This window comes from Peromyscus californicus, unplaced genomic scaffold (genome assembly GCF_007827085.1).
Source record: "Peromyscus californicus insignis strain IS unplaced genomic scaffold, ASM782708v3 Scaffold_4__1_contigs__length_199733344, whole genome shotgun sequence".
Taxonomy (NCBI): domain Eukaryota; kingdom Metazoa; phylum Chordata; class Mammalia; order Rodentia; family Cricetidae; genus Peromyscus; species Peromyscus californicus.
The window spans coordinates 133,951,507-133,977,945 of NW_026294562.1; the positions used below are offsets into that span (position 1 = coordinate 133,951,507).

A 26,439-nucleotide genomic window follows, 5' to 3' on the forward strand; every position below is an offset into this window, starting at 1 on the left:
TGCATAGGCTCTTATATTTGAATGTTTGATCCCAGTTGTTAGAGCTGTTCGGGAAGGATGAGGAGGTGTGGCCATGTTAGAGGAAGCGTGTCATTAGGGGTGAGCTCTGAGGTTTCAAAAGCCATGCCATTCCAGTTCTCTCGCTCCCTCCCTCCCTTTTCCGGATAAGATGTGGGTAAGATGTAAGTTCTCAGTTGCTCCAGTACCATGCCTGGCTGTTCCCATGCCTCCTGTCATGATGGCCATGGACTCATCCTCTGAAAATGTAAACCCTCATTAAAATCCTTTTCTTTCATAAGTTGCCTTGGGTCATGGTTTCATCACATCAACAGAAAAGTAACTAAGACAATTCCTAAATATCATGAGACCTTAAACAGATAAGGAGGCATTGGGTAGTGGGGAAATGGGAGGCAGAAGTATTCTTGTTGATCATCAATGATTCTGTGCACAGGAAAAATCAGGGGACTCAAGTAGGAGACTACTACAAGAGGAACAATCAATGAATTCAGTAGCTGCAAGACAGATCAACAAAATACCACAGATTTCTCGGCAGATACACAGCAGTAACCAGAGAAATGATATGGTAGGGAATCAAGAGTCCTTTCACAGGGCTGGAGAGATGGCTTAGAGGTTAAGAGCACCGGCTGCTCTTCCAGAGGTCCTGAGTTCAAGTCCCAGCAACCACATGGTAGCTCACAACCATTATCATGAGATCTGGTGCCCTCTTCCCGGCAGAACACTGTATACCTAACAAATAAATAAATATATATTAAAAAACAGTCCTTTCACATTAGCAATTAGGTGTTAAATATCCAGAAATAACTAAGAGGAAAATGACAAGACCTCCACGATCATAAATAAAAGTTGAATGAATGGAGAGAAATAGCATGCCTTACATGAAAAGCTCAAGCATTTAGAAATGTTATTTTCCTCAAAAGTGATTTACTGACCACCATAGTCAAAACCCGGTGTCTCTTGGTTTGGGACTTGGGGTTTTGTTTGGTTGTTTTCCCATTTGGGGGGCCATGGTGAGAAAGACTTGTAGAAACAAAAATAAACACATGTGCGTACGCTCGCGCTCTTACATTCACGGCCATGAATGTTCCTCAAGCTGTAACTCGGGTAAGGAGGCTGCAGGACTGGGTCAGCGGCAAAAACTTCAAGGTACCTCTAACATACAAGATACCAGAAAATTCAGGGAAGAAAGCATGGCAAACACATCACGAGAGCAAAGTGACTTGTCAGGAGTAGATATCCCACATCACTGAAATAGGAGATAAATTCTGGAAGTATTAAACATTACAAGGAAAGAGGGAACAAATGAGAATTCCATACACTTGGTTAAACTTAACTGATTCAGACATGAATGCGAACCTTATACAAAAATATCAAGTATTAAATATATTAGGTGGTCCAAGCACACAGCCTGTGGTTCTAGATTCAAACGGAGTGCTGCTGGTCAACAAGTGTAACTATTTAAAAAAAAAAAAAAGTAGAAGATATCACGTGATCGATTAAATCTTAAAGCCACACAAAATAACGCAAGCAAAGCACGGGACTTGAGGGATGAAGATTCTACTAGCAACTTTTAAAAATTTAAACATGGAGATGTAATTTTTTTTAATGCTAAAACTGCAAGGCTTTTTAGCATTCAGTACAGATGACAGACATTGCTTCTAAAGTTGAAATCTGGAGCTTCCTAGAAATTACTCTGACAATATTTACCGAAGATCGATCACTGATTCACTCAAACATTCTCTCTCCTCTCCTCCCCTCATAAAATCTTAGCATCCCCTGCTAAGAAACGGAGTTACAAATTTCCCTCAAAGAATTAACCAGAGTATCACATCAATGATAGTACATGACTTCTTTACAACAGTTTTAATGCAAAAAGTGTTAAATGCTTAAATTCTGCAGCTTTAGAATCATCTTTATATGACAGACTAAATTTGGTAATTTCTTTAAACACCATATACCAGCTGTAAACGGCATAAATAATACAACAGACAGAAACATACAATGTGCTGATCAATGGGAAAATGGTAATAAATCACCTGGTGTATATATAGTATAATGCATTTTTAAATACATAAATGAATATACACAAGTTAGAGGACCGAAGTCCTTTAAGAAAATACAACAGAAAGTAACAATGATAAAGTTACCTCTTGGCTGATTAATGATAATTTCCCCTCTTTAACCTAACTATATTTTTCTTTTTCCCTTAATAACCATTCAGTGCTATTATAATTTGGGGTGGGGAGGCATTAAAAACAATAAAATAACTGAGTGGAAGGTGAAAGATAAATTTGTCCCTAATTAAAAATTCGATGCTCATCACGGCTACACATTATCTCTAAAGAGGTCACAGGTGAAACTACTGAGGTGTTGTGTGCAGGCACAGCTGTGAAAGCAAAGGTCGGGCGGTGAGAACTGGGCTCTCCCCAGGTGCGCAGGTGCCAGAAGGAACAAGCTTTGTCATCCAGCCTGTGACCTGAGAATACTCAGGATATCTATGTCTTAGCTTACATTTACAGAACATCTACCATGTGTCAGAAACCATCACGCCTCCGCCTCCTTACAATGAACATTTCTTGCTTTTTCTAAGGCTTACAGTTCATAATTTTACATTTGTATTACACTTACTTATGTGCATGTATATATGGATGTGCCATCTCAACAGCACTTTCAGTTCAAATTTTTTAAGTTCAAGCAATCATGACCACTGCAGTTTTATCTGTCCGACATTTCTCAATATGGTCTGATAATGAATTGTTTCAACATGACAATCAGATCCCCTTTACAATAATCATTTAAAGTCCGCCCTTCAAAGACCTAAGACTTGGTCAGTACCATTTTTGAGCACACAAATTTTCTAGCTTCTAAAGACAGCACCCAATACTACCCCAGGAATCACCGGAGTCACTGTGTCCATCAAACTCCTTGGATAAAGCCTTCACTACTTTTCCCAAACGGTTTTTCCAAGAATTTTGAGTACAATGGAAAATTCACTGAATGAGGAGAAAAAGACTTCATTAGATTTCAAGAGAGAGAAAAAATAAAATAAAAAGATGTTAGCCTCAGGCAAAACACAAGGAATGCTTACTGCGCATTTACCTATCAGATCACCCAGAGAATGGATGCAGTTTTCACAGGTTCCTGCCATCTGCAATTCTGGGCCCTCAGATCCTAAGAGCTCTGTGCTACAGGCAGAAACTGGAGCAGCTGGGAGTGGCCATATTACAGAATATGGACCCAACATCCAGAATCTATGGGCTACCACCCCTTTCACCATGCACAAGGTTGTTTTCCAAAGATGAGCTGTAAGGCTGCTCACAATTAACAGTCCTTCTGCTTGGGTGAACTTTGGTAGAAAGTTACTACCCTGGGATCTTTCATAATTTTTTTTTTAAACTTTCTATTGTGGAGGAAACCCCTAGAAGGCAGCAGTCAAGAGACCTGTCATTCTCCTCAAAGGGCAGATGAGAAAAAAAACAGAACACAACAAGGAAGATCATCTCCCATTTATTTTATGACAACCTCTTATCTGCCACTGAGAAAGCAGAAACAAGAGCCCTCCAGAACATGCTGTTTGGCCAGTGTATTAATTAACCACGTATTGTAAGGACACACACAGTATAGTCAATACGGCCGTATTTCAATTAGCCACACAGTATTTAATGATATAGCCTCTTACACAAACTTGCAAGACTGTATGCAAGGTGGTGTTATCAATTAACCATATAATGATACATACAGTACCGTTGATATACCATGACATCAACTAATCATGCAGTATAAAGCCAGGTGTGCTCCAAAAGGACCCCAGAGTAACCTCAGGGAAGGATGGCAAAGGCGCTTTTTGACACTCCCAACTAATGACCAAGTCTTCACAGAATAACCACTTTACTTGGCTATGGAGTCGATTCTGAACACTAGGAACCCACCCAGAAATGTGCATTAGCTGCATCAGGTCTCTCTGATCAAGTATCACAGATACACCGCTTCAACTGCTAAGGCATCTTCAGGGGCTGGGGCTGGCGGGGGTGGCGGGGAGGTGGGGGTGTCCAGTCACCACAGATAAAATGATTCACAGGCACTTGAAGGACCAATGCATCACCCTGTAAAACTTGAAAGGTTTTACCTTTCTCAAAATGTTACTCAATTTAGCAAAAAGGAGCCTAGAATCTTCAAACTGTTTAAATAAGTTCTGTGGAGGGGAAGTATCTGAACTCGCAGGAGTTTGCAGATCTGAACCCTCATCCATGGTGGGAAAATGTGAAGTCTGCTATTCACACACTGGCTTGATTTCTTTGGATCTTTCTCCCTCGTTGTACCAAGAATATTCCCAATTCCTCCATGGTCACAAAAGGTAATTTGTGTCTAAATGTACCTTTTAAAAATTAACACTAAACATTACGGAGGAAACAATTGCTGCTGCGAGAACTGCCAGTTTGTCCCAACTGTGCAGATGGCTGTTGCCTGTATCACGTCTGCAGGCTTGCTGGAAAGCCAAAACAGACCCTCAAAAGCAGCCTCTGCACTCTGCTGATTAAGCCAGGGTTCTTTTAACTTATCGCCTCGATACAGCTTATCCAAACAGAAAGAGTTCAAGAATTCCTTTGCAAAAGCCCAAACAAGAGCCTGAACGGGCAAAGCTGTTGTCAGAGTGCATTGACAACAGGAAGTAGAATTTCTGGAGAGAGATTTTGCTATTTATTTTTCAGTCAATGGCTGCTTTTAAACTGGAAGGGGGAAGCCTGCAGGCATTACAAACCTTGGAAGCTATGAATCAGGAAGTGAGAAACTGTAGATCCTCAAATGGCCAGCCAGAAAACCCTGGTCCTTTTATGTAGTCAAGTCTCCGAAGCCAGGAATTTAAAAAATCTTAGGCATTCTGCATTATTTTTCAAATCTTAAAAGAGCTGAGACTTGAGAGAACAGAGCCAGAGAAAATGAGGTAGCCAGTAAGCCCCCAGCCTCTGGCTCCATGCCCCCACCAAAATACAAATGTCACCCCCATAATTAAATGCTCAGCTGGAACTTGCTCTCTACAAATGGAGTTTTGTTTCCTGTTCTGTTAAGAGAGGCTGAGAGCTTTCTACACACACACACACACACACACACACACACACACACACACACACACACACACACACGGTCTGTGGCCTCACACTTCAGCTCTGTCACTCCTCCCAAAGTTGAACCTGGAGTGCACCGAGAACCCTAAGCACTTCCCATCTCCAAATGCCCCCCACACTCTGCTTGAAACAACCATCATTTGTTCTCGGTGTGTGTTTGGGGGGTGGGTGGACGGGGATGGAGCACTACCTCTGGGACAACATGCAGGAACACTCTCCCACCTGGGGATGGGGCTCTTACTCTAGCCCACCTGCCTGAAAGGAACAGACAGGGGCAGGACTCCCTCCAACAAGACTACACCCAACAAACCCTCCACCGGGTAGCAGACACTACTGTGGCTACGTCTGTTATGCTGTAAGAGCAAGAGAGTACCTTCCTGAGCCTCCGAAAACAGTGACAGAAACTCAAGTGGGGACAACTTCTTCCTCGTCCCTGAGTGGGCCATGGGGGCAGGGGAGGGGAGTGGGGCACATTCGGGATGGTTCTGTAATTTGTAACATGGCCCCAATTGCTTTCTACAGGGACACACAGCCGTAAGAGCAGGTGATGTCAGAGGACACATTTAAGAAATGTATGCTGACCTAGGAAGGAAGCAGAAAAGAGGATATAAAGTCACGGAGAGGCCTTTTTCCTGGCATCCTGAGTCAACCCATCCCAAGTAACACACTCAAGTCCAACAGCAATGAAGAGCAGCCTTTGCAAGGCCCACTGACATAAGCCAGAGAGGTTCTCCGGGATACCTGTGACAGCCTGTTCCTATTTCCGCTACACCCCACCCTCGAAAGGCTTAAGGTCCTGGTCAAAGAACAGGAGCCCCAAGTGTGCTGCTTTAAAGGACACACAAACAAATCCTTCGCTCCTCTGCTCTAAAGAAACAACGGGCTCTCCATAACCAGGCCTCCGAACAGCGCCCACCAGCCCTGGCCTCATTCTTCAGTGCGCCTCTCCTCCCTTGCTCTATCTGAGCCCATCCCATACTGAGTCCCCAAGCCCAGTGAGAGCTGATCCTCCGTGGGGTCTCCAGGATCTTTCGGGCACAAAGATCTCTTCCTCAGTTTCTACTGTCAGCAACACAAGTGTCTGTTCAGATTCCCAACGGGTTTGTACAGGACACCCCCTCAATGACAAAGTCAAGCACTTTGCAAGGCATGTCTGTATCTTACACAGCTTACGTCCTTCCACAGGCCCCCCAATATCAGACACTCTGACCTACCCCTCTGCAACTCCTACCCAACGGAATTCTCTCACCCAGCTCAGCCCAGCATCTTGGGGACCACGAGCTGCTTCCTTTACTCTTTGAAAACGCAACACCAATGGCCCAGTTCTGCTGCCCACTGAATCCAGCTGACACCAGAGCTCTGACACAAGTACCGGGGACAAATCGGGCATCTACGGGGACCAGACCATCCCTCGGAGCCCTGGCTATCTTCCTCCTCAAGACTCCTCAAAGCTGGCGCACTTCAATGGTGACAGCCTGACAGATCTCCCCAGGGGACTTCAGCCAAGTGGATAGGAGCTGGTGGCCCTGAAGGGAGTCGGAGTGGGAGGATTGAATTCCTGGGGTCCAGACACCAAGGGTTCCAACCCATGTTCTCCTGCCCCATCACAGCCTGCCTAGCTTCCTAATGCTCAACATTTCACTGTACACCAGCCCCAAAGAATCCACAGCAGCAAGTCCATCCTCCCCTCCAGGCAGTTCTACCTTCAACATCCCAGGAACTCAAAGCCTAAGCTGAGGGGGTAAAAAAAAAACAGCCACTGATTCCCCACAAATACCTGTGCCTAGCTCCTGAAAACATGGAATTTGGAGAACAAAAGTGAAGAGAAACTCTCTCAGGGGCTTGTCTCCCTTCTTTTAACAGAGCAAGGCTTTCCAAGAAGCATGTTAAATACCCTCGGGCTCCTTGGAGGATTCAGAGCTGCAGACAGTCTATGCTCACCTGACCTGAGCACAAAGACTCTGGGATTGGGGAGGTGGGGGGGGGGGGGGCAACTGAAGAAACCCTTAAAAGATGGTTTCATCTCTCTCTAAATGGCTCTCAGGATTAGCAGGGTAGCTTGATCGATACTGGTTTTTTACCATCACGGGAGTGACTCACCAAATCTACCCTGCTTAAGGCTCAGCTGTGAACAGACAAACAACGTAATAGCAGGGTCAGATTCAAAATAGCAAGTATGACTGGTAAACAGCGAATGCTTATAAACAATTAGCAGCCACCTCCCCAGCCTTCTGGATCTGCTGGAGGAAGTGCTTCATGGGCTCTGAAGGAGCAGCAGGGGCAGGCCTGTGCTCTGCTGCAACCTGTGCAGCCCACAGGTGCTGGGATCAGCTCCACAAAACAGACCCTGGGGAAGGATCGAGACGAGCCACCTTTGACCTGATTCCACGGGTCAGATAAGAGCATACTCACCAAGAGGGGGGAGTTACACGGAACTGCGTTTTCAAGTTACAACTCTCCTGGAGCGTAAGAGCCCTCCGGGTAGCTCCCGCAGAGCTTAAAATAAGCAACTTATCTCTGTTCTAAAGTGGGAGATGGGGTCATGTGTAGTTTCCCAATAAGGGGATGCCTCTCAAAGAACATCTACTCTAAAAACAAAGACACAAAAACAAAGGTGCTCACTGCCATCCTGAAAACATAGTGGTGGTCCCTCAGCATCAGTGGAGAGCTGATCCCCTAGACAAACAGCACCACCTCAAGAGTTCCTTACACAAGGTCGTCTGCAGGTCTCACTCCTCCCCACAGCCTCTCAATCACCTCTAGAAGACCTGCAGTACCTGGTACAAACACGGTAGAATGTATTTCTTAGCAAATAATGACAAGAAACAAGGTTCCGGGCTCGATACTGTAAACTTCTTCCCGCAAAGTACTTCTGATCCATGCCTGGTTGACTCCATGAGTGTGAGCCCACAGATTTAAAGGGCTCAATGTACAATTAGGTGCCCAATTTCACTTGAGTCTGAACAATTAATCTGCAATCAACTCTCAGACTTGGCCAAGAACTTAAACATAACTAGAATCATGACCTTGAGGATCCTTAACTACAGCCCATGACTTTATTATTATGGACTGGATGACTGAGTACCCCTAAAAATTCAGATTGAAGCTCCAAGTCCCAGGGGAATGGTATTAGAAGGTAGGCCCTTTGGGACAAGACTGGGCTTGAATGAGGTCATGAGGAAACTGTCACATGATGGGATCAGTGTCTTTAGCTGAAGAGAAAGAGACCTTTGCTCTCCTTGCCACATGAAAACAGAGCAAAAAGACATTTGTTATTTGTGAGACAAGAAGTCAGGCCTCACCAGAAACTGAATTGGGTGATACTGTGATGCCGGACATGGCGTTTCCAGCACTACTAAGAAGTGTCTGTTTACCCACTCACCCTCTCTACACTTGTGATGGCAGCCAGAGTTGACCAAGATATCTACACTGCCTTGCAGGAGCCCAGCACCAAGCCGGAGAAGGGTTTGCCCACCTTCAGCTCTTTCACAACTCCCGTGAGATGGCCAGGCAAAGCAGACACACAGACAAGACAGGCCTGACAGTCTGGAGAAGGCCAAGGGAAGACAAGATGGATCACTCGGGGTTTCTTTTTGACACTGGGGAAAATACGAGTCTAACTCACAGACGGAACAATGGTTCTTCCCATGGACCACAGACCGAGAGGAGCTGTGGTGGGTCAGTGGGGTGAAGGAGGCGCCTTTCACTGCCAGACAGGCTCAACTACCTCTCCGTCTTGTTTGGAATTCGGCAGGTCCAGGCCTGAGTCCTGCGCCTTGTTAAACTAGATTGAGACAACCACGTCCAAAGGGCTGGCCCCGGAGAGTACATTCTGGAGAGGTGTTGAAGCAATGCTGGCCTAAACCCCACAGTGTGTGCCCTGTGACCTCAAGCTGCACAGGCCCCGGAAGTGCTGCGGGTGCTTCACCTATGAAGAAAAGCCTCTGGCCAGCTCCAACTTCTCCAGACACTTGGATTCTTGACATTGGTAGCCAGACTCTTCTTTCATCTCCCTACAGGATGGGGCAGTCCATCTGCAATAAAAAACTGAGCTGTCAAAGCACCTGAAAAACTTCCAGTACCATCAAGGAGAGACCCAAATATCTCAACAAGCCTCTCTTCTGGAAAAAGGAGAAAATGAAAGAGCAATTACACGTCACATGGCTGATGAGCAATAAATTTCACGTTTGACACTGGACTTGGTTTCCTTGAGGGGAAAAAGTGTCTGCAGGACTGTGACTAGTTGTGAAAGGCAGACCCTGCCCTGTGAGGCTCAGCTCCCCAGAGCGACCCCTGCACCTCCAATGAGGCCTCATGGGACACTGGTCTGGAATGCCTCTCCCACAGCCCACCTGGTACGTCCTCACTATTGAATTAGATGGACAGCTTTTCTTCTTTAAAAAAATAGAATGACATATATACAACCCAAGTTTCACTTCACATGCCTTGTTTGACATTCATCCTCCCTACAGCCCGTAACAGACCCTCCTCCTGAGTCTCAGCCACATTCCACTGTGCATAGGTCACATTCTGTGTACTCCATCGGCAGCGATGGGTCCCTGGTTTGCTTCCACCTTAGCTTTTAAAACTCATTATTAACGCAAATACTGGTGTACAAATGGCTGTTTAAGGCCCCGTTTTTCACTCTGGGGAACAGACTCAGAAGTGGAATAGTTGGGAGCGTGAGCAACTCGGCGTTAACTTTGGAGGAACCCACACCATGTTCCCATTGCAGAGGCACACAGCCCCGGAGCCTCCACGTCCTGGCTTATGCTTGTTACTACTGCCTGGTTTTCTGACAATGTCATAGTAAGAGGTATGAAATGGTACCAATTGTGGCTCTAACTTCGGTTCATCAACAATTAGTGGTACTGAACATCTCTTCAGGGGCTTTCTGCATTCAAGGAATCAGTTTTAAACCAAAGGAATCACTCCACCTCCTAAGAGATGTTTGGTTAGAAAAGCAAACAGCTCCATGACTATGATCTGTGAAGGGGGCTGAGTGGCCCACACTTCTTTGGAAACACCTAGAAAGCCCACCTAAAACACACTGAAGCAGGCCTGGGCTTAAATGCAGGTCCCGGGGAAAGGCGCCCTGTGGAACCCAGGAGCAGAACAAGAAGGCAAGCTCCTGCCCTGTCTTCAAGGAAGGCTGTCTCACAAGAACTTATCTGCCAAGTGCTGTGTGTCGGAGTCCCACTGAAGCTCTCTCCTTCTCCATCTCTGTAACTCCTATCCTTGTGGGAAGCCCTTGACCTACAGGAACCAAACACTTTCAACTTCTCCCATTCTTAACTTCAGCCCCTCTAACCAGTCACCTGGAAACAGATCCTTGCACTTCAGATCCTGTATCCTAAATCTGGCTGGGAACATAAACCCCACCCTACTCCCACACCCTTGACTTGGCTTAAAAAAAAAAATGGGTCTCACTTCATAGCTCAAGCTGGCCTCAACCTCACAGAAATACACCTGCTTCTGCTTCCTGAGTGCTGGGGTTAAAGACGTTGAACCACCACACTTGGCCCCTTGATCTGGCTCTTACCTAGAAGCTACGTGACCTCCAATTATTGCCCCATCCTTGGAAAAGAGAGCGAGGACACAGGACTCCACACAAAGCATAAGGCATCAATCATTCATTTCTGTCACTTGACCCTTTAGGCAGGGTCCATGAGCCTTCTTTAAAGGGTACTGTAATCCAAATCTGTGGAAGAGGATGCTTCCATCCTCCCCCGAAGACAGGCGCAGGATGAGGAGGGAGGGAGGGAGGGAGGGATGGACAAAGGGAGGAAGAATGTTTCTATCCCCTGGCAGGCTGTGAAGCCAGCGGCGGGGGTCAAAATGAGCAGAGGCAGCTTAGATCAGATCAGCGTACACCCGGGGAAGTGCCGTTTCCTTGTCGCTCCCCAGAGTAATCACTTTACTGTACACTCCCTCCACCTTGAAGAACATCAACCACCTCCTGGTATCTATGACAGGTGGGGTTCAAGAGTTTCCTCCACCATCTCTCTCAAAGGACTGTAAGAAACCTAAAGTGGGTATCACCGTTTCCTTCCATTCTCTAGATGAGAAAGTAAAGCAGCTGGGGGAACCGGACACAGCTTACCATCAGGATTCTCGCTCTAAGGCTCTCATTCCAAGCTCAGGATTCAACCAAGTCCACCAAGCAAGATGGGGGAGGGGGGGTGTGCTGCCCAAGCAGGCAGGAAAGGGCCAAAACAGTCTGAAACCTACATTGTTGAATTTGGGGTCAGGGGAGGAACTGAGTCACTCAATGACCTAAATTTCAGAATTCACTAAACTCCCCACATGCAAAGGCCCACAGACCAAATGATACCACCTACCCAGGGCGCCTCAGGCATTCCCTCGTTCCGCTTCTCTTAGTTGTGAGTGAAAATGAACAGTCCCGATTGCAGAGCAGGAAGCTGGTGGCTCTGCTCCTGGGCTAAGGCCCTGCGATTGCATCTCATCAAGAATCACAATGTGCCCAATCCACTCAAAATCATAAAGGAGTGCACGTTAAAACAGCGCCCATCGCAAGCCAGCCTGGGACACGACGTCGGCATCTCCCTTTAAACAAATCACTCCTCCTGGCTTACACAGCAAGGGCTGGAAATCATCCTACCATGTTGTCTGGCACCACAGGATAGCAAGGGCTGCTTCCTTGTCTCAGTCACTGGGAGCCAAGGTCACTGCGGTGGCACAGAGCAGGGCCAGCCTCAGGTCTACTTGACCCAGCCTGGAAGGATGCAAGAGTCCTTTTTGGCCTGGGTTGCCCTGAAACTCAGAAAAGGGTCACCCAGCAACCAACTGCAGGAGGGCCTGCCTGGAAAGCTGGGACATTTATTCTTGGAGAAAAGCAGCCTGTTTGACCATGACCTCACCACTTTCCTGAAGTCCAGTTTTAATCAGAAAGGTAAATTCTGCAGTCTTTTCCAAAGGCTTGGCTTTCTGGTCAAAGGTGCCACTAGAGGTACATCCCCCATCCTGTGCCCAAAGGGGCTTCCTTAAGGGCCTGCTCTGTGCTGCTGACCCCAGACCTACAGCCAACCCAGAGCTACTCTCAGGCCACGTTCTACACAGTCCCCTCTACTCTTAGCCCAGGGTCACATCTCCAGCAACAACCCCCACCCCCACCCCGAACATAAGGAAGAACTCATCACTCACCCCCACTCCCATGCCACAGAGCCAGGTCACTATGCAGTGAGTTCCTGCTTCTCAGATCCTGGGTCTGGAGATGACATGTCCCTCCTTGGCCCTATGCTCACAGCCCCGCTGTCTATACCATCACGGGTCTCCAGTACCGGAGTCCCACGACAGCCTCCTGAAAGCTCTTATGCCTCTGATCACAATGCTCCAAAAGCTTTAGAGTTCCCCATTATCCAACTATCACTCAACTCCCACCAATGCACTTGGCTCTCACGCCCACCTTCCACTCCATCTGAACAGGCTGCCACCTGCCCCCACCTTCTAGGGCCCTGTCTCCACCACTTTGAATTAAACATTGGAGGCACACTAAAGCTCTCTGGGCTATTCAGCAGCTCAAAGACTGGACCCCCAAAGCCCAAGCTTTTTTTTTTTTTTCCTTTTTGAGCTCAGATCCTGTAATTTGGTGCTGAACACAAACCACCTATTGCTGTTTGACAGTATCTGAAATGGTGGAACCCGAGTGTTTAGACTTGGGAATACTGGCGTAGAACTCTGCCAGCTGAGGAGCCTTAGTCTGAAAATCCAAAATGCTCTGAAATCGGAAACTTTCTGAGCACTGAGAGAATAGATACAAGCTCTGGATTTCGTAACATTTCAGATTTCAAGCTAAGGCTGCCTCACCTGTAATTGAGCTTTCTCAACAAGACAACAAACTTTTGGGGATGAAAGGGGAAGAAAAGGCCACTAAGTCTTGACACAGAAAACAAGGCCTTGTATCCTTCCCACTAAGCTCTACTGCCTTGTCTCAGGTGAGAGCTGGCTTTGAACCATGCTTCCAAAGGCTGACCTGAGAGTCAGACTCCCTAGGCTTTTTAAATTATCATTTGACGTGTATGAGTGTTTTGTCTGCACGTGTGTCTGTAGGCCTTGTGTGCACAGCGTCCACAGAAGCCAGACAGTGGCACTGGACCCCCTACAGTTAGTTAGGGATGGTTGTAAGCTGTCGTGTGGGTGCTGGGAATCGAACCTGGATTCTAACTGCAGTGCTCTTAACCACTAAGCCATCTCGCCAGCCCTCACGTCTCAGCACAACAACAGATATGGCAAACCTCCCCCTTCCGAGGGGCTGCGGGAAGGACTGGAAGGCAGGAATCCTCGGTGCCCCACAGCAATGTGGAAGGAGAAAAATCCAAACATTCATTTGCTGGTTGCCTTCGACGGGCTGTTTCTGCTGGCCACCTTAGAAATATTACTGCCGGTTCCCTTGGCATGTCTGCTAGACTGGCATCACTCCAATTTACAGATGGGTACCCAGGGCCACACTTCCCTCTCTACCGTGCCTCCGGGCACCTGCAGAGAGCTAGCTTCCCCAAAGGCAGGGCATGCAGGTGAGCTTACGTTCACTCAGCTCAGGAGTGCTTTCTATGACAATGCTTTTTACACAGGCCACACTTGAAATAAACATACTAGGCTCAATGCTTCTGTTTGCATTTTCTACAAGAAATAGCTCACCTTGAATGTCTCCTAAGGAACATCAAGCCTTTAGCAATGACTTCTTGGGTATTAAGTTCAGGAGTCTCCTTACAACACCCCAGACCGTTTTGTTGGAGGCTGTAAAGGAAGCAGACTTCACTTCCCCAACGGCCCTATGATAAACTGTGATTGGCCATTGTCCCTGTTCAAATTCAAGGCAACTTTTTGCTGATCTATCAAGAAAACAAGGCAAGAAACAGAAGCAAACTTCCATCCATGTGAGTCTTCAAGGTTCCAAACAAAGCTCCCTAGGAATCCATCTCTCTCTCTCTCTCTCTGCCTTGTTTTGGGATCTGAAGGCTGAAAAAGCACAACAGCACTTCCAGGCCCTAGGGTCACCCCCAAGGAAGGAGAAGAACAGTTAGCGGCAGCTCAGGGAATAGAGCCCACCAGATCCTGAGGCCCCACCAGAAACGGACAGACACACAGCCACATGCAACCTGAAGACAGCAGCCCTTCATCAGGCAGCTAGCTCCCCCATGGCTGAATGAACACTACAAACAAAGGAATCAGTCATGGTGGATTGTTCTTCTCATCCACAAGAAGGACAGTCACCAACCTCAAGCACACAAAAAACCAGACTTGCAAGTGTCCTTTCCTGTTCTAAAATTTTCTTTGTTCACCTCCACGAACAAAAGGCCTAATCAATGGCTTAAAAGATCACTGTATTGCTTCTAAGTTCTATGCAGTAGTAACTGGAGTGATAAGATGTTTTCAAGGGCAAAGCTACTATGGTAGAAATGAGTTAAAAAGACATTCACTGTACACGAACTGCGTATCCAAGTGAATGGGGTAAAGGTGGTCCCTTCAAGAAGTCTGCCATTTCCTGCGCTCCCCTCACCCACCAAACTTCTGGATGGTAGGGAAAAACAGGTTCGGTGCATCCTAAGAAGTCAGAGAGTCCTAGCTGCAGAATCAACAGTTGGCTGACTCGTAAAGGGACATCAGAGAGCAAAGTGGTAACAAGGCTGCCCCAGGCAGAGGGGCAAACCAACAAATTATTAATTATTCTTACAAACCTTAGCAGAAGTAAGGTTTTTGTTCCCAAACACACATTTCCTGACTACTTACAAAATCAAGTGTGTCTTCTATTCCTGACACTATCCAGTGTCTGCTTGAGAAACAGCTGGTGGGGCTGCTGCTTGCACTGTCTGGGAGGGGAGCACACTGAAGTCCTCAGCCCAGCAAATGTTCTCCAAGTTAAAATCAAGTAACCAAAGCAACCATGGAGGAACATCCCCACTAGATACAATGTCACTGAGGAAACTTTGAGAGTACAGATTCTTAGATTATGAGTAAAATCTGAGGACAAACAGGGGGAGAAAAAGTATCTACCGAAGTGCAACCGGCGCAGGGCTGAGTATCATCAGTTAATGGAGCTGTCTGGTGATTCCCTGTTACCACTTCTCTTGGGTCAACATCTTGACTACATGAAATAACCCAAGGGAACACACACAGGAGCAAGAAAGGAAGTGTTACCACCTACATATGCAGAGCAAGGAACGACAGACCTTGCTATATATTTCAGAATTCATCGGTAGTCCTTTTTTTTTTTTAATCTCTTAATTACATTTATTTGGGGGGGGGCATACAAGCACCATGGCACACATGTGGAGCTCACAGGACAACTTGCAGAGATCAGTTCAGTCCTTCTACTGCATTGGGTTCCCTTTACCAGGTGAACTGTCTTATTGGTCCTAGCAACTTTTTTTTTTAATCTTTGATCTCAAAAAAAAAAATTAAACTTTACAAATATAAAAGTTGCATGCCTGAGCGGGGGAGGAAGAGTACTTTAAAGACTGTAAGTCACGACTCTGCCTGGGTTTGTAGGGAGTGTGTGCACATCACTTCCGAGGACTTTTAATTCTCTGACTTGCTCACTGAACAACGGAACAAGCTAGATCCTAAACCGTAGCCTGGTGATCTCTAAAGCCTGAAGCATCCACATTTTCTTGCAAGCATTTCCTAAGGAGCCACACCAGCAAGGAAAAGCTGGGGAATGTGGGGTGACTGGTTCTCCTCTGAACACCTACTTCGGTCAGAGGTGGCTGAATTTCCCATGCGGCCGCTAGATGGCGATAGCGCATTAGTGAGATGGACAAAGTGTACACTGGACACATCTCAGACCCTGACAGAAACTAACAAAAGAAAGAATTAAGGGGGAAACTATGACCAACAGAACTGGGAAGCGGAAGGTGAACTGAGCGGAGCTCGCCACACTTACAGGACAGAAACGAAATGATAGAACTCAGAAGGGTTAAACATTTTTGGTTTGGAGTGTTTGCAGTTGTTATTGTTTTGTTGTTGTCTGTTTGAGACAAGTTCTCACTATGTAGCATCGCCTGGTTCGGAACTCACTACTGGACCAGGCTGGCCTCAAACTCAAATGCACTTGCCTCTGCCTCCCAAGTGTTGGGATTAAAGGCCTGCGCCACCATGCTTGGATGGGGTTAACATTTTTTTTTTTTATTCCGTGTATTTATTTGTGTGGGGGTTGGGGCACAGGGAATGCTGCAGAGCGTCGTGGAAGTGGGAAGGCCACATCTGAGAGCTGGTTCTCCCCTTCAATCACGCGTCTCAGGCATCAAGCTCTGGTCTCCAGGCTTGACGGCAAATACCTTTCACCCAAGCCATCTCGTCAGCCTGACATAACTAGTTTACAAGCAGAACTCAGCCTTATGAAGCACCTAAGCAAAGAAAAAACTTCTTACGGAATACGTATTTACCATGCCAGGCTCCACACAATTAAGGGTGGAAAACAAGGAGTTCGCCCTACATTGCCAGCGCTATCAAAGAGAACCTCTGCTTGATGATAGCACATCTTTAAGACAGAAGAGGCTCAAGGAGATGCCAGGTTCATCTACAAGCACTCGACGAGAATACTAACTCGCTTAACTGAATGAATAAAAATACACGGGGAGTCCTAGCACAGTTACCATTTCACAGATGAGCTGCGGCTGAAGAACGGAGACTCAAACCACGTTCTCCCTCTCTTTGACGTCTCTGTCATTTAAATCGTGACCTCAGGAACAAGACACAAGGTATCACTATCAATGAGCCCGGCAGTGTGGGAGCTCAGAGGGAGGAAGGGGAGCATTAAGATCTACACAGCGGGGGCTGGAGAGATGGCTCAGAGGTTAAGAGCACTGACTGCTCTTCCAGAGGTCCTGAGTTCAATTCCTAGCAACCACATGGTGGCTCACAACCATCTGAAATGAGATCTGGTGCCCTCTTCTGGCCTACAGTCATACATGTTGTACACATAATAAATAAATAAATCTTTAAAAAAAAAAAATCTACACAGCTAAGGGAAATGGTAGACATCCTCAGGGTAGAAGAAAGCCGAGTTAGAAAATAACCATCTCTTAAAATCCTAGAAAGTCCTGGGGGCTGGGAGGAGTCTACTGGCATCGTAGGTTGAACCAACTTTACAGTACTAACACTCACAACTTGACACGTACCCCCCCCCAAAAAAAAACTAATGCAAACTAAAAACCACATTTCCTCCCCAAATTTTCCTGAATTTAGTTTTCTAAATATATTAGAAAATGATCTTATTTTGCTGTTTAGTGAGACAAGGAGAAATTTCTTTCACAATCATTTTGAGTCTCCACATATTTGGTAAAACTCAGAAATGTTAAACAGCACGTGTCCTATCAAAGAAATGATGGACAGCTAAAAATAATCTAGACCCAGAAGACATCTCGGTCATTCAGAGTCTCACTTTCCAATGTCCAGTGTGGGGACAGGGCAGAAGAATGGAGTGGAAACCACACCAGGCTACAGACACAGCAAAAGCAGAGATGGAGGAACACCACAGCTTGCTCACACAGATGCTCAGGCAGTGTTGAGGGATTCTGGGAAGCGCTCTGGGGCTAGACAGCAGTCTTGCTAAGAATCTATTACAGCCTAATACGGGGGGCCTTGGACTTCTCTTCAAGACTGGGGACTCGGCTGTGGCACATGGTAAGGACCTAGGGCTGGCAATTCCGTGAAGCCCAGGAGTCTTCACAGGACTGAGAACGGGCTCAAAGGCCAACTGAGTGTGTCCTCGCTACTCCAAGGATTGAGATGCAGGTCTGGACTGGACGGAGGTGGAGCCAGAAATGGGCAAATCTGGGTGATTTTAAGGGACTCAGTGAGGTCAGGAGGAAGCATTCAATTAAGCAGTCTCTTCGGAAAAAGGCAGACTGTAGAGCTGAGGTTAACTAGAGTTTCCGTCCTGAGCCAATCTCAGTGCTTGAAAAGCTCACTTAGAAGAAGCGTTGAAAATACAGCATCCAACTGAGAAAGGCCACTCGTGACAAAGTAAGTTCCTGGGATTCAACCATCCTAGGTGGTGGCTAAACATACACCACGAACCCATTAACTCCCAGAAATGGACTACAGAGCCATCAACGGGGGCTTTCAGCCCCGAGTCTGGGAGCCTGTGTATTACTTCAGAACAATGAAGTCCAGGGAAAACTAGTGGAGAGCATAAACACCATGTGACGTAGATGAACATGGGCACAACTGATGAAGACTTCACTATCTAAATATAGTGGACAGCTAGTGACTGACTCAGAATGCTCTGGTCAGACTCCCTAATCTCTTCGGGTGCTTCCTGTATTTTTTCAGGTGGTTATTAGATAATTCAAATTAGAAGAAAATTCCTGTATATTAACTCATTGCTACCTTATTACCACCAGGCTTCTGTGCCTTAAAGTGGCTTAAACTGGTAATGCCTCATTCACTCAATAGAAACACTCCCAATAATCAATGTATAGACAAGCAAAAGCAGACATGCCAAATACCTCAGGGACTTTCAGGTTCTGGCCTACACAATAGTTCTGCTTTACTATCATAAAACGTATCTGCTACATGCTCGTGAAGATTAATTTTAAAAATGACATTCCGGAGGCCGCTTAAAGAAAGTGCCATGTTTAAAAAGAAACTGGCAAGTGTAAGCATACAGAGGCCCAACAGCTGCGCACCTTAGTCGGTCAAGCCAGATGGATGAGTGCACACATGCACATCTGGACATACATGCACATCTGGACACACATGCACAATTGTGAGTAACTGGTATTCGGTAACTCGTGTAGTGAGATGTGAAGTCAAGAATAAAGTTTTAAGTTTCCAGATCCCACTGCCACCAGGAATTTTCTGCAATAATGATAAACTACTTTCTAAAATCCTTTAAAAAAAAAAAAAAGAACTTGTAGCCCAAGTGTGGTGGCACAGGCCTATGAAGGATCCCAGCACCCGGGACGCTGAGGCAGGAGGGCTACACGGCAAGACCATCTCTAGGAAAACAAAACCAAGTAAACAATCTCCGGTTCTTGCAAAAAGCCATTTCTGTCATTCCATTGCAGAGTAAACAATCTGAGACTGGCGTGCCCTTCTCCATGCAATCCACGCTTCCATCACGGTCACATTCTCCCTCCGTAGCTGGCCACCAGATGCTCCAGATGAGAAACTGTAAGTGTCAAGCCCATCAGGAAGCATAGGAGGGATGGTCCCTAAGCATGGGAACACACCCCATACCAGCAGGAACCAAGTTGAGGCTAAATATAAAACCGGAGAGCAGCCTCATTATCCTGTGGAAGTTACTGTAGCCCCAGCTGTTCATCCTTCATCACAGAGGACTACACTTTCTGTTACATTCGAGTCAGGTCTGAATAGCAGTCTGGGGGAGCTTATCAATCCTTACAGTCTGTGACCCAAAAGAAAGAAAAATCCAAGCCTTTCTTACTAGCTTCTTAGCTCTTTAAACAAGGATGGCGATAATTTCTATGGTTCAGTTTATACTCTGAAAAACTAATGGTAGGATTCGTTACAGCATCAGTGCTTCTATCCTAGAGACAGAGCCTTGTTGAGTACTCAGCGTGTATTTAAGGAAGAAGGTGGATGAATTCTCAACAAGACATACCAACCTCGGGACTCTGAGATCCACCAGGTGAATAGTTCTAAGTGAAACTGGCATAAATGACAAGGAAATCTGCAGAAATGTAAAACATGGGTACAAACCACTGAAAACACGTATCTTCAAAAAATCCAAAGTCACCGAACCCAAAGATACTAATATTTTTAGTCAGATAATTCCAAACACGTCAACAAAAGAAATGAACTTCATTGTGCCAAGACTGTTTTTCAAGATGTTTTGTTTATTCATCATTTTTTTTTTTTTTTTTACAAATCCATGTCCTCGTATCTGAACAAATCAGATCCATGGGGTGAGGGAACTGAGACGGGGCATATGTACACATTTTAATTATAAACTTTGCAAATATCAGACCAGCTATTTCTCCCCAATGTCCACAGATCTCAGTATCAGAAAACACCGGGACTACATCCATCCCAAGTTTAAGCCAAATCACACATCTTTATAAGGAACTGGAAAACTTTCTCTTGCTGACCTGAGGCCAAACACTATTTACAGGAGGCTCAGAGTGCATCGTCCATTATACAGCCTGTTGTCTTTCAGGTGCTCAGCATTTCCTGCAGAACACCTCAGATGGAGAAGTCAAGAACCATGGCCCCAGCATGTGTGTAACTCTTACGTGCTCAGTACCACTCAGAGAGCTCGTTTCTGAGGCTCAGAGAGCACCTGTCAGACGGTGGCTAAGAAAAGCAGTTCGAAGCAAGCTGGCCTCCGGGCACACACACCTCTTCTACGAACTGCAGGAGTTGAGTTTCAAATGAGTTTTCAAAACAAATCAGAGAAAATCACAACCCAGAGAAAAACTGGCTTTGTGTGCTCTATGATTGAAAAAAGAAAATCTTTTAAGGTATTATTGCCTGTTCATCTCATTCTTACCTCTCATACTTAAAAAAAAAAAAGTCCATTTTTAAATCACAAAAAGATCTGAAATTCTGAACACTTCCTAATGATTATCTCGAAGCTGTGTCAGCAATGTATACATGGAGAGCCTCTGAAACTGGTCCTGCCTTCCTAGAAATTTGAATCATGCCAAGCAACATTTATGAAAATACCTGTGACTAATTTTTATTTTGTTTTGATTGTGAGACAAGGTTTCACTATGTAGCACAGGCTGCCCTCAAACTGGTGATCCTCCTGCCTCAGACTCCTAAGTGCTAGGGTTACAGGTGCACAAGCACACCCTTTATACTATATGCACAGTTTTAACCACAACTGCCACACCAGTGTTAGAAAGACGCCTGATTAGATAGACAGATACCATACGCTATGGTCTATGGTGAAATTCCAGTATGAAGGAGCCTGCCACAGGGTAACGTGTAGCACTGGCTGCCCACCATACTAGCCAAGCCTACAGAAATGTTTTAAAAGGCCTTCAAAATGCACCCCATCATGGATTTGAACAGTGTGCTGCATGCTAGGTCTGGTGGGGGGGGGGGTGCTGATTTTTCAAGTAACTTCTTTTCATGCAAATTCATGGAAAGTTCCCCAAAGACAAAATCAAGGAAAGTCCTTTCTCTGTTGGTGAATTCAGTACCTAGCACTCCTTGGTTTTCACACAGTAGGTGCCCACTAATCACTGGCTAGATTCAGTTCCTGGAAGCACATTCTTACAAACCAAATGAAACCAGATTAAAGGAAACAAAAGTATCTCAAGGGCTCCAGGGAAAAGGAAAGAAGGAAGGGAGAGAGGAGGGAGGGAGGGAAAATGATACAGTTGATGCTCATTACTGATCTACCTTGCAACAATAACAAGAGCAGGAAATATTTTCACCAGAAAATAACCTTGAGACAAAAGCTAAAACCCAATGCAAACATTAATTTCTGTGTCTGTTCCTATAGAAAAGGCAAAGCACATTTAGATAAAGGCACAACAGTTTAAAAACAAAACCCTTTGCACTCTTAAATCTTTTGTTCTAAGGAATTTTAATTTTTCATTTAATTTTTTTAAGGCAATAGGCTCCTAAACAACTGTAGCCAACCAAGATCCATCTACTCAGATTGTGGAGTATTTAAGAAATAACGTTTTTAAATTAAAAAAAAAAGAAGCAGTTCTTCCTCTGTTGTCGCTGCTACTTGTAGTTACTACAGAAGAGATGAACTTCCTTTCCTGCTCAAAACAATGTATTTATTTCTTTGTTGGAAGACTGTAGACACAAACAGGCCCCTTGCCTGGGCTCCTAACCCCTACAGACCATCAACTTAGATTGGGTTTGAGGACTTTTACTGTCCAAAAAAAAAAAAAATCACACTATCATTAGCATTCGTGTGCTGATGTTTTAAATTCAATCTCTCAATTCCCAAGCTAAGAATGAGATTCTTTTTTTCTCTGTTTGTCCATTTCTTGCCTGGCATCTGATCCCTGCTGTTACAGCTTCATTATCAATTTGTCATATTGCACTAATTCATGGATCTTAAAAGCTCATGAATTTAGAAAAGAAACAACAACAACAAAACCAACACCAACCTGCATTTATGTTTACTGAATAATCTTAGTCAAATCTTATGTCCTAGGTGGCACAATGTATTCTTCTTAATCTTTGCAATTAAAAAAACAAAAAACAAAAAGGGATTCAGATGTTATCACATACCCTGAGACAACTATGTTCAAACACACAACTCAATGTTTTTAAGTATATTCAAAGTTGTATAACCTTCACTGAAAACTGAGGTTAGAACATTTTCATCATTCCCCAAAAAACTCCTGTACCCTTTAACAATCACTCCCAGCTTGCCCTCCCCAGCACCTGGGGATCAATTTCCCTGTCTCTATGGATCGGCTGAACTTTTCACATAAATGGGAGCATAGAAGATTTGGTGTTTTATAACTGACTTCTTTCTCTAATTTGTAATATTTTAAAGGCCTCTCTATTCAACCCTGGCATATTCCAGAGAGCTGTTCTTTTCTAATCTTTTCGACAATTCAAACATACGATCTTTTAAACTTCAAGCCCTGAACCCCCCCCCCCCCCAGTGGCTTGCCCCTCCAACAAGTACAGTGGACTTGCTATTTCCTTGCATAAAAACCTAAACTATAATTTGCTATTTAGGTTCTTTCAAAAGTTCTTATTCTGGGTTCTCCTTCCGGTAGGTAATAAAACACTAACTCCTCTAAACACCCACATTTCACATACCTCCGCTCCTCTGACAATAGGTTGTTACCGTGCCCTCAGCAGAAAGAGGACTAAATCCTTTTTAGGAGAGGGCCACAGTAACTCTAAAGTGCATGTTGATTTTCAAAACAGAAAACAGTCCTAGAGTATCTGGCTTGCCACTCATCACTCCTAAACTCCCTTGTTTAGAAGCTCAGCTCAGCCTCCTGCTACAAAGCAAACATGTCTGCAATCAGGAAACTTCCACAGCCCCAAGTTAAAGATGAAAACACCCTACTGCTGTCACACTCCAAAGAGCCACCAATCCCTAAACCTAATACCAGCAAGTGAACCTGCATAGTTCCAAGACTGTCTCAGTTGGGACCCAGGGACTAAAGACCAGTGGTCTAGCACCTTTCAGACTAAAACTAAACGGGTGTTCTATGTTACCCATAACCCTTCAACTGTTTGTTAAGAGGAAGGAACGGCAGACAGACTTGAAGAGGCCCTAACCGATTCCGGGTACTTTCTAGCCAACCATCACATTTTAAAGAAGCCTTAGGAAGAGCTTGGTCATCACGGGATTAAAAACAACACACATTAAAATATCCTTTTCCTGCCATCCTTGCTCTGGACAAAGACTATTCTTCATGAAGACCCAGTCCCAACCTGCTTCAGGCAGCCCGAGAAGCAAGGCCATCTCTATTACTTTGCATTTTAGAACTTGTACTATTAAATAACTAAAGTAGATAAAGTACACAGTTCAATAGGATGCCATAGTAAAATGGCACTCATTCCTAGAGTCTTCTAAACCATATTTAGTCCTTCAAGGCTAGAAATCCTCCCTGCCCCCCAAAACACCACCTAAACGCCTAGTAGAAGGGAGCCAGAAGCCTTTCGCCCAATCCAGTGTGCTCAAAGTTTGGAAAACAAAGGACAGGAGAGCCAGATTTGTGGGTCGGCCCCAGTCTGCGCAGTAGACTCCAGGCAGTAAACAGCTATAGTTCCAAAAAGTTCTGCTCGTACTCCATTGTGGACATTTCTTTAAAAAGGTTCAAGGGTTTGTTTATAGAAACAGCCTTTGTTAACTACCCCAGTAGTGGGGGCCGCACGCCCCGCGCAGCCTCCATCGATCCCGTGCCCCTCCTTCCTCCCCCCACTCCCCGCCCCGCGCGCGCTAACTCCTCAAGGCTCAACCGTGATTTTTCGAAGTTAATAGGCACCACCTGCATACATTCTGCAACCATTACTCATCCGCACTCCCTCACCTCCCCAGCTTAAACTTTTAATCGTGTTCAAAATTACTGAACCCTCTCAAAAGTACCAGTATGCCACACTGTTTTTCTCGAGAACAAATCCCCTCCTCCCCCTGCCTCCTCCTGCCACTGTGGAGAGTTCTCCCTCCCCGAGACACCCCCCCACACTCCTACCCGACACCACCAAAACAAAAGCTATCAGATTGCAAGCGATAGCGAGCCTGGAGCGATACTGCTTATTAAGTATGTACAAAGGAAGTGCGGGGCGGGGGGTTGGCAGTGCAACACAACTCTGGCCACAACAAAACCAAGGCCAGGGCTCCGAGCTCGCAAAACAAAACAACCACCCCTCTACTACCACACTGCAGATCCTGACGCTTCCCAAACCACCGCACACGACACCTCTCCCCCGGGCCGGGAGTCCCAGGTGTCCCCTCGTGGTCGTGTGACTGTGGATGCACCTAAACCCGCGCTGAGAGCACATGTGTGGAAAAGCACGTCCTCGGCTCTGTGCATGGGTCGATGCCCCTACCACGTCTTTCTTAGACGCTTTTCGGAAGGGGTGTCCAGGGATGGGTAGAAACTGAGAGACTGCCCAAGGACCCTCTTAAGTTGGGGATCCAAGCCTCCCACCCCCAAAGCAGGAGTCTGAAGAAGGTCCCAAGCTCACATTTCCCTAGGGAAAGTCCGGAAGTTCAGTACACCCTGAACCCCAGAGCCACATCGGACAACCCCGAGTCACCAAGCCGTGGGGGAAGAGGGTACTAGACGCCCACTGGCTCATGAGATGCGAAAGGCCAAGAACCTGATGGACCAAACAAGTTGGGCGACAGGAGGCCGCGCGGTGATGTTTGGAAACGTGTCCTGGGGCCGCGAGGCCTCCCCACCCCGCACCTCCCCCTCAAGGACAACTTGCACCCCGTGGGGCAGGAGGCTCCCTCTCGCCGCCACCGGCACACACGGTCTACCCCAGCCGCCACCCGTGAAGCCTCCAAAGGTGCTGTCACCGTAGTGCGCTGCGCGGGATGGGCGCTGGGTGCGGAGAGGCCCGCGCGCAGGGCTGGGGAGAGGCGAGGGTGGCGGGCGGGGATGGGGTGGGGGGGACCCAGGCCCACCCAGACACTAACTTCCCCACCAAGTGCCCAGGCGTGGGCTGCCCCCGAACCGCCGGGGAGCAAGTGCTGCCCACCCACCAGGCCGCGCGCGGGACAGCGCTCCCGGGACAGCGAAAGAGAAAGCCCCGAGGCCCTTCCCGCGCGCGGATGCGTGGAGAGCCAGGGCCGGTGGGGCTCCCGAGCCAGGAGCTCGGGCCCCGCTCCCCTCCGGCCTTCCGGGAGAGCCCCACCCTCCGCTCCCGAGCCCCGGAGTCCGACAGCTGCGCCCGTGGCAACTGGGTTTTCCCAAACAGGGCGCAGCCCCTCGGAGGAAAAGTTCCCGCAGTGGCCGCGGGCGGCGGGCAAATACTCACTTTCTCCACTCGTCGGCCAGAGCGAGAGCGCGGCGGAGAGAAACACGAACCCCCACAGCGAGGTCGGGGACCCTCCTCCGGAGCCAGACTTCATTCCTTTTATTTGGGACGAAATTCCCTTTTCTCGAAAAAAAAAAAATAAAAATAAAAAACAAAAACAAAGAAAAAAGGAAAAGAAAATAGATCAAAAAGGAAAAGGGGGGAAAAAAAAGTCTCCAACTCAGTCCTCACTCTCGTCCAAAAACAAGAGCGCAGGCGACGGTCCTCGGAAGGCGGCGTGGAAGGGGAGGGTGGCGCGAGGCGGCCCCTCAGCGCCGGCAGCAGCGGCCCACGGCGCGGCGGAGTCGGGAAACCGGGGCGCGCCGGGGCGGGCTGTCGGCGTCGTCGGCCTCCATTTGCAAACCCAGAGATGCAGAAGAGGGGGAAAAACTGTACGGAAAGAGGAGCGAAGCCCAAATCGCCGCCGGCGAGGACAAACGCCCCCAGATGCCCGGAGGGAGCGACCGCCCAAGCCTCCGCGGCGGGAGAGCGCGACGCAGTTGGCGAGACTGGTCCGAAGTCCCGGGCGCGGGCGAGGCCGGCGAGGGGTAGATATGCGGAGTGGAAATGAATGAGCGGCTCCCCCTCCTCCGGCTCCTCCTCCTCCTCCTCCTCCTCCTCTTCTGGGCTCCGCTCGCCGCCGCCTCCTCCCTCAGCGCCGCCGCCGCCGCCACCACCACCGCCGCCGCCGCCGCCGCCGCCGCCGCGAGCTCCTTCCCAAATCCAGGACACACACAAAGCGGCGGCCGTGCAGCGCTCAGCGCTCCCGCCGCCCCGCGTCGGCCCCCGCCCGCCGCCGCCGACTCCGTGCGCGGGGGCTCCGGCTCGCTGAAGGTCAAAGCCG

The 26,439-nt window shown here is 47.1% G+C and overlaps 1 protein-coding gene across 1 annotated transcript in view; it reads right to left on the reverse strand.

Moving 5' to 3' along the window:
- Positions 1-25,666, reverse strand: part of Igf1r (insulin like growth factor 1 receptor) — a 290,743-nt gene extending 265,077 nt beyond the window's left edge. Inside the window, exon 1 of the mRNA XM_052714606.1 lies at positions 25,557-25,666. Within this exon, the coding sequence (XP_052570566.1) occupies positions 25,557-25,650 (94 nt within the window). The 5' untranslated portion in view covers positions 25,651-25,666. The remainder of the gene's footprint in view (positions 1-25,556) is intronic.
- Between the last annotated feature and the right edge of the window lie 773 nt (positions 25,667-26,439).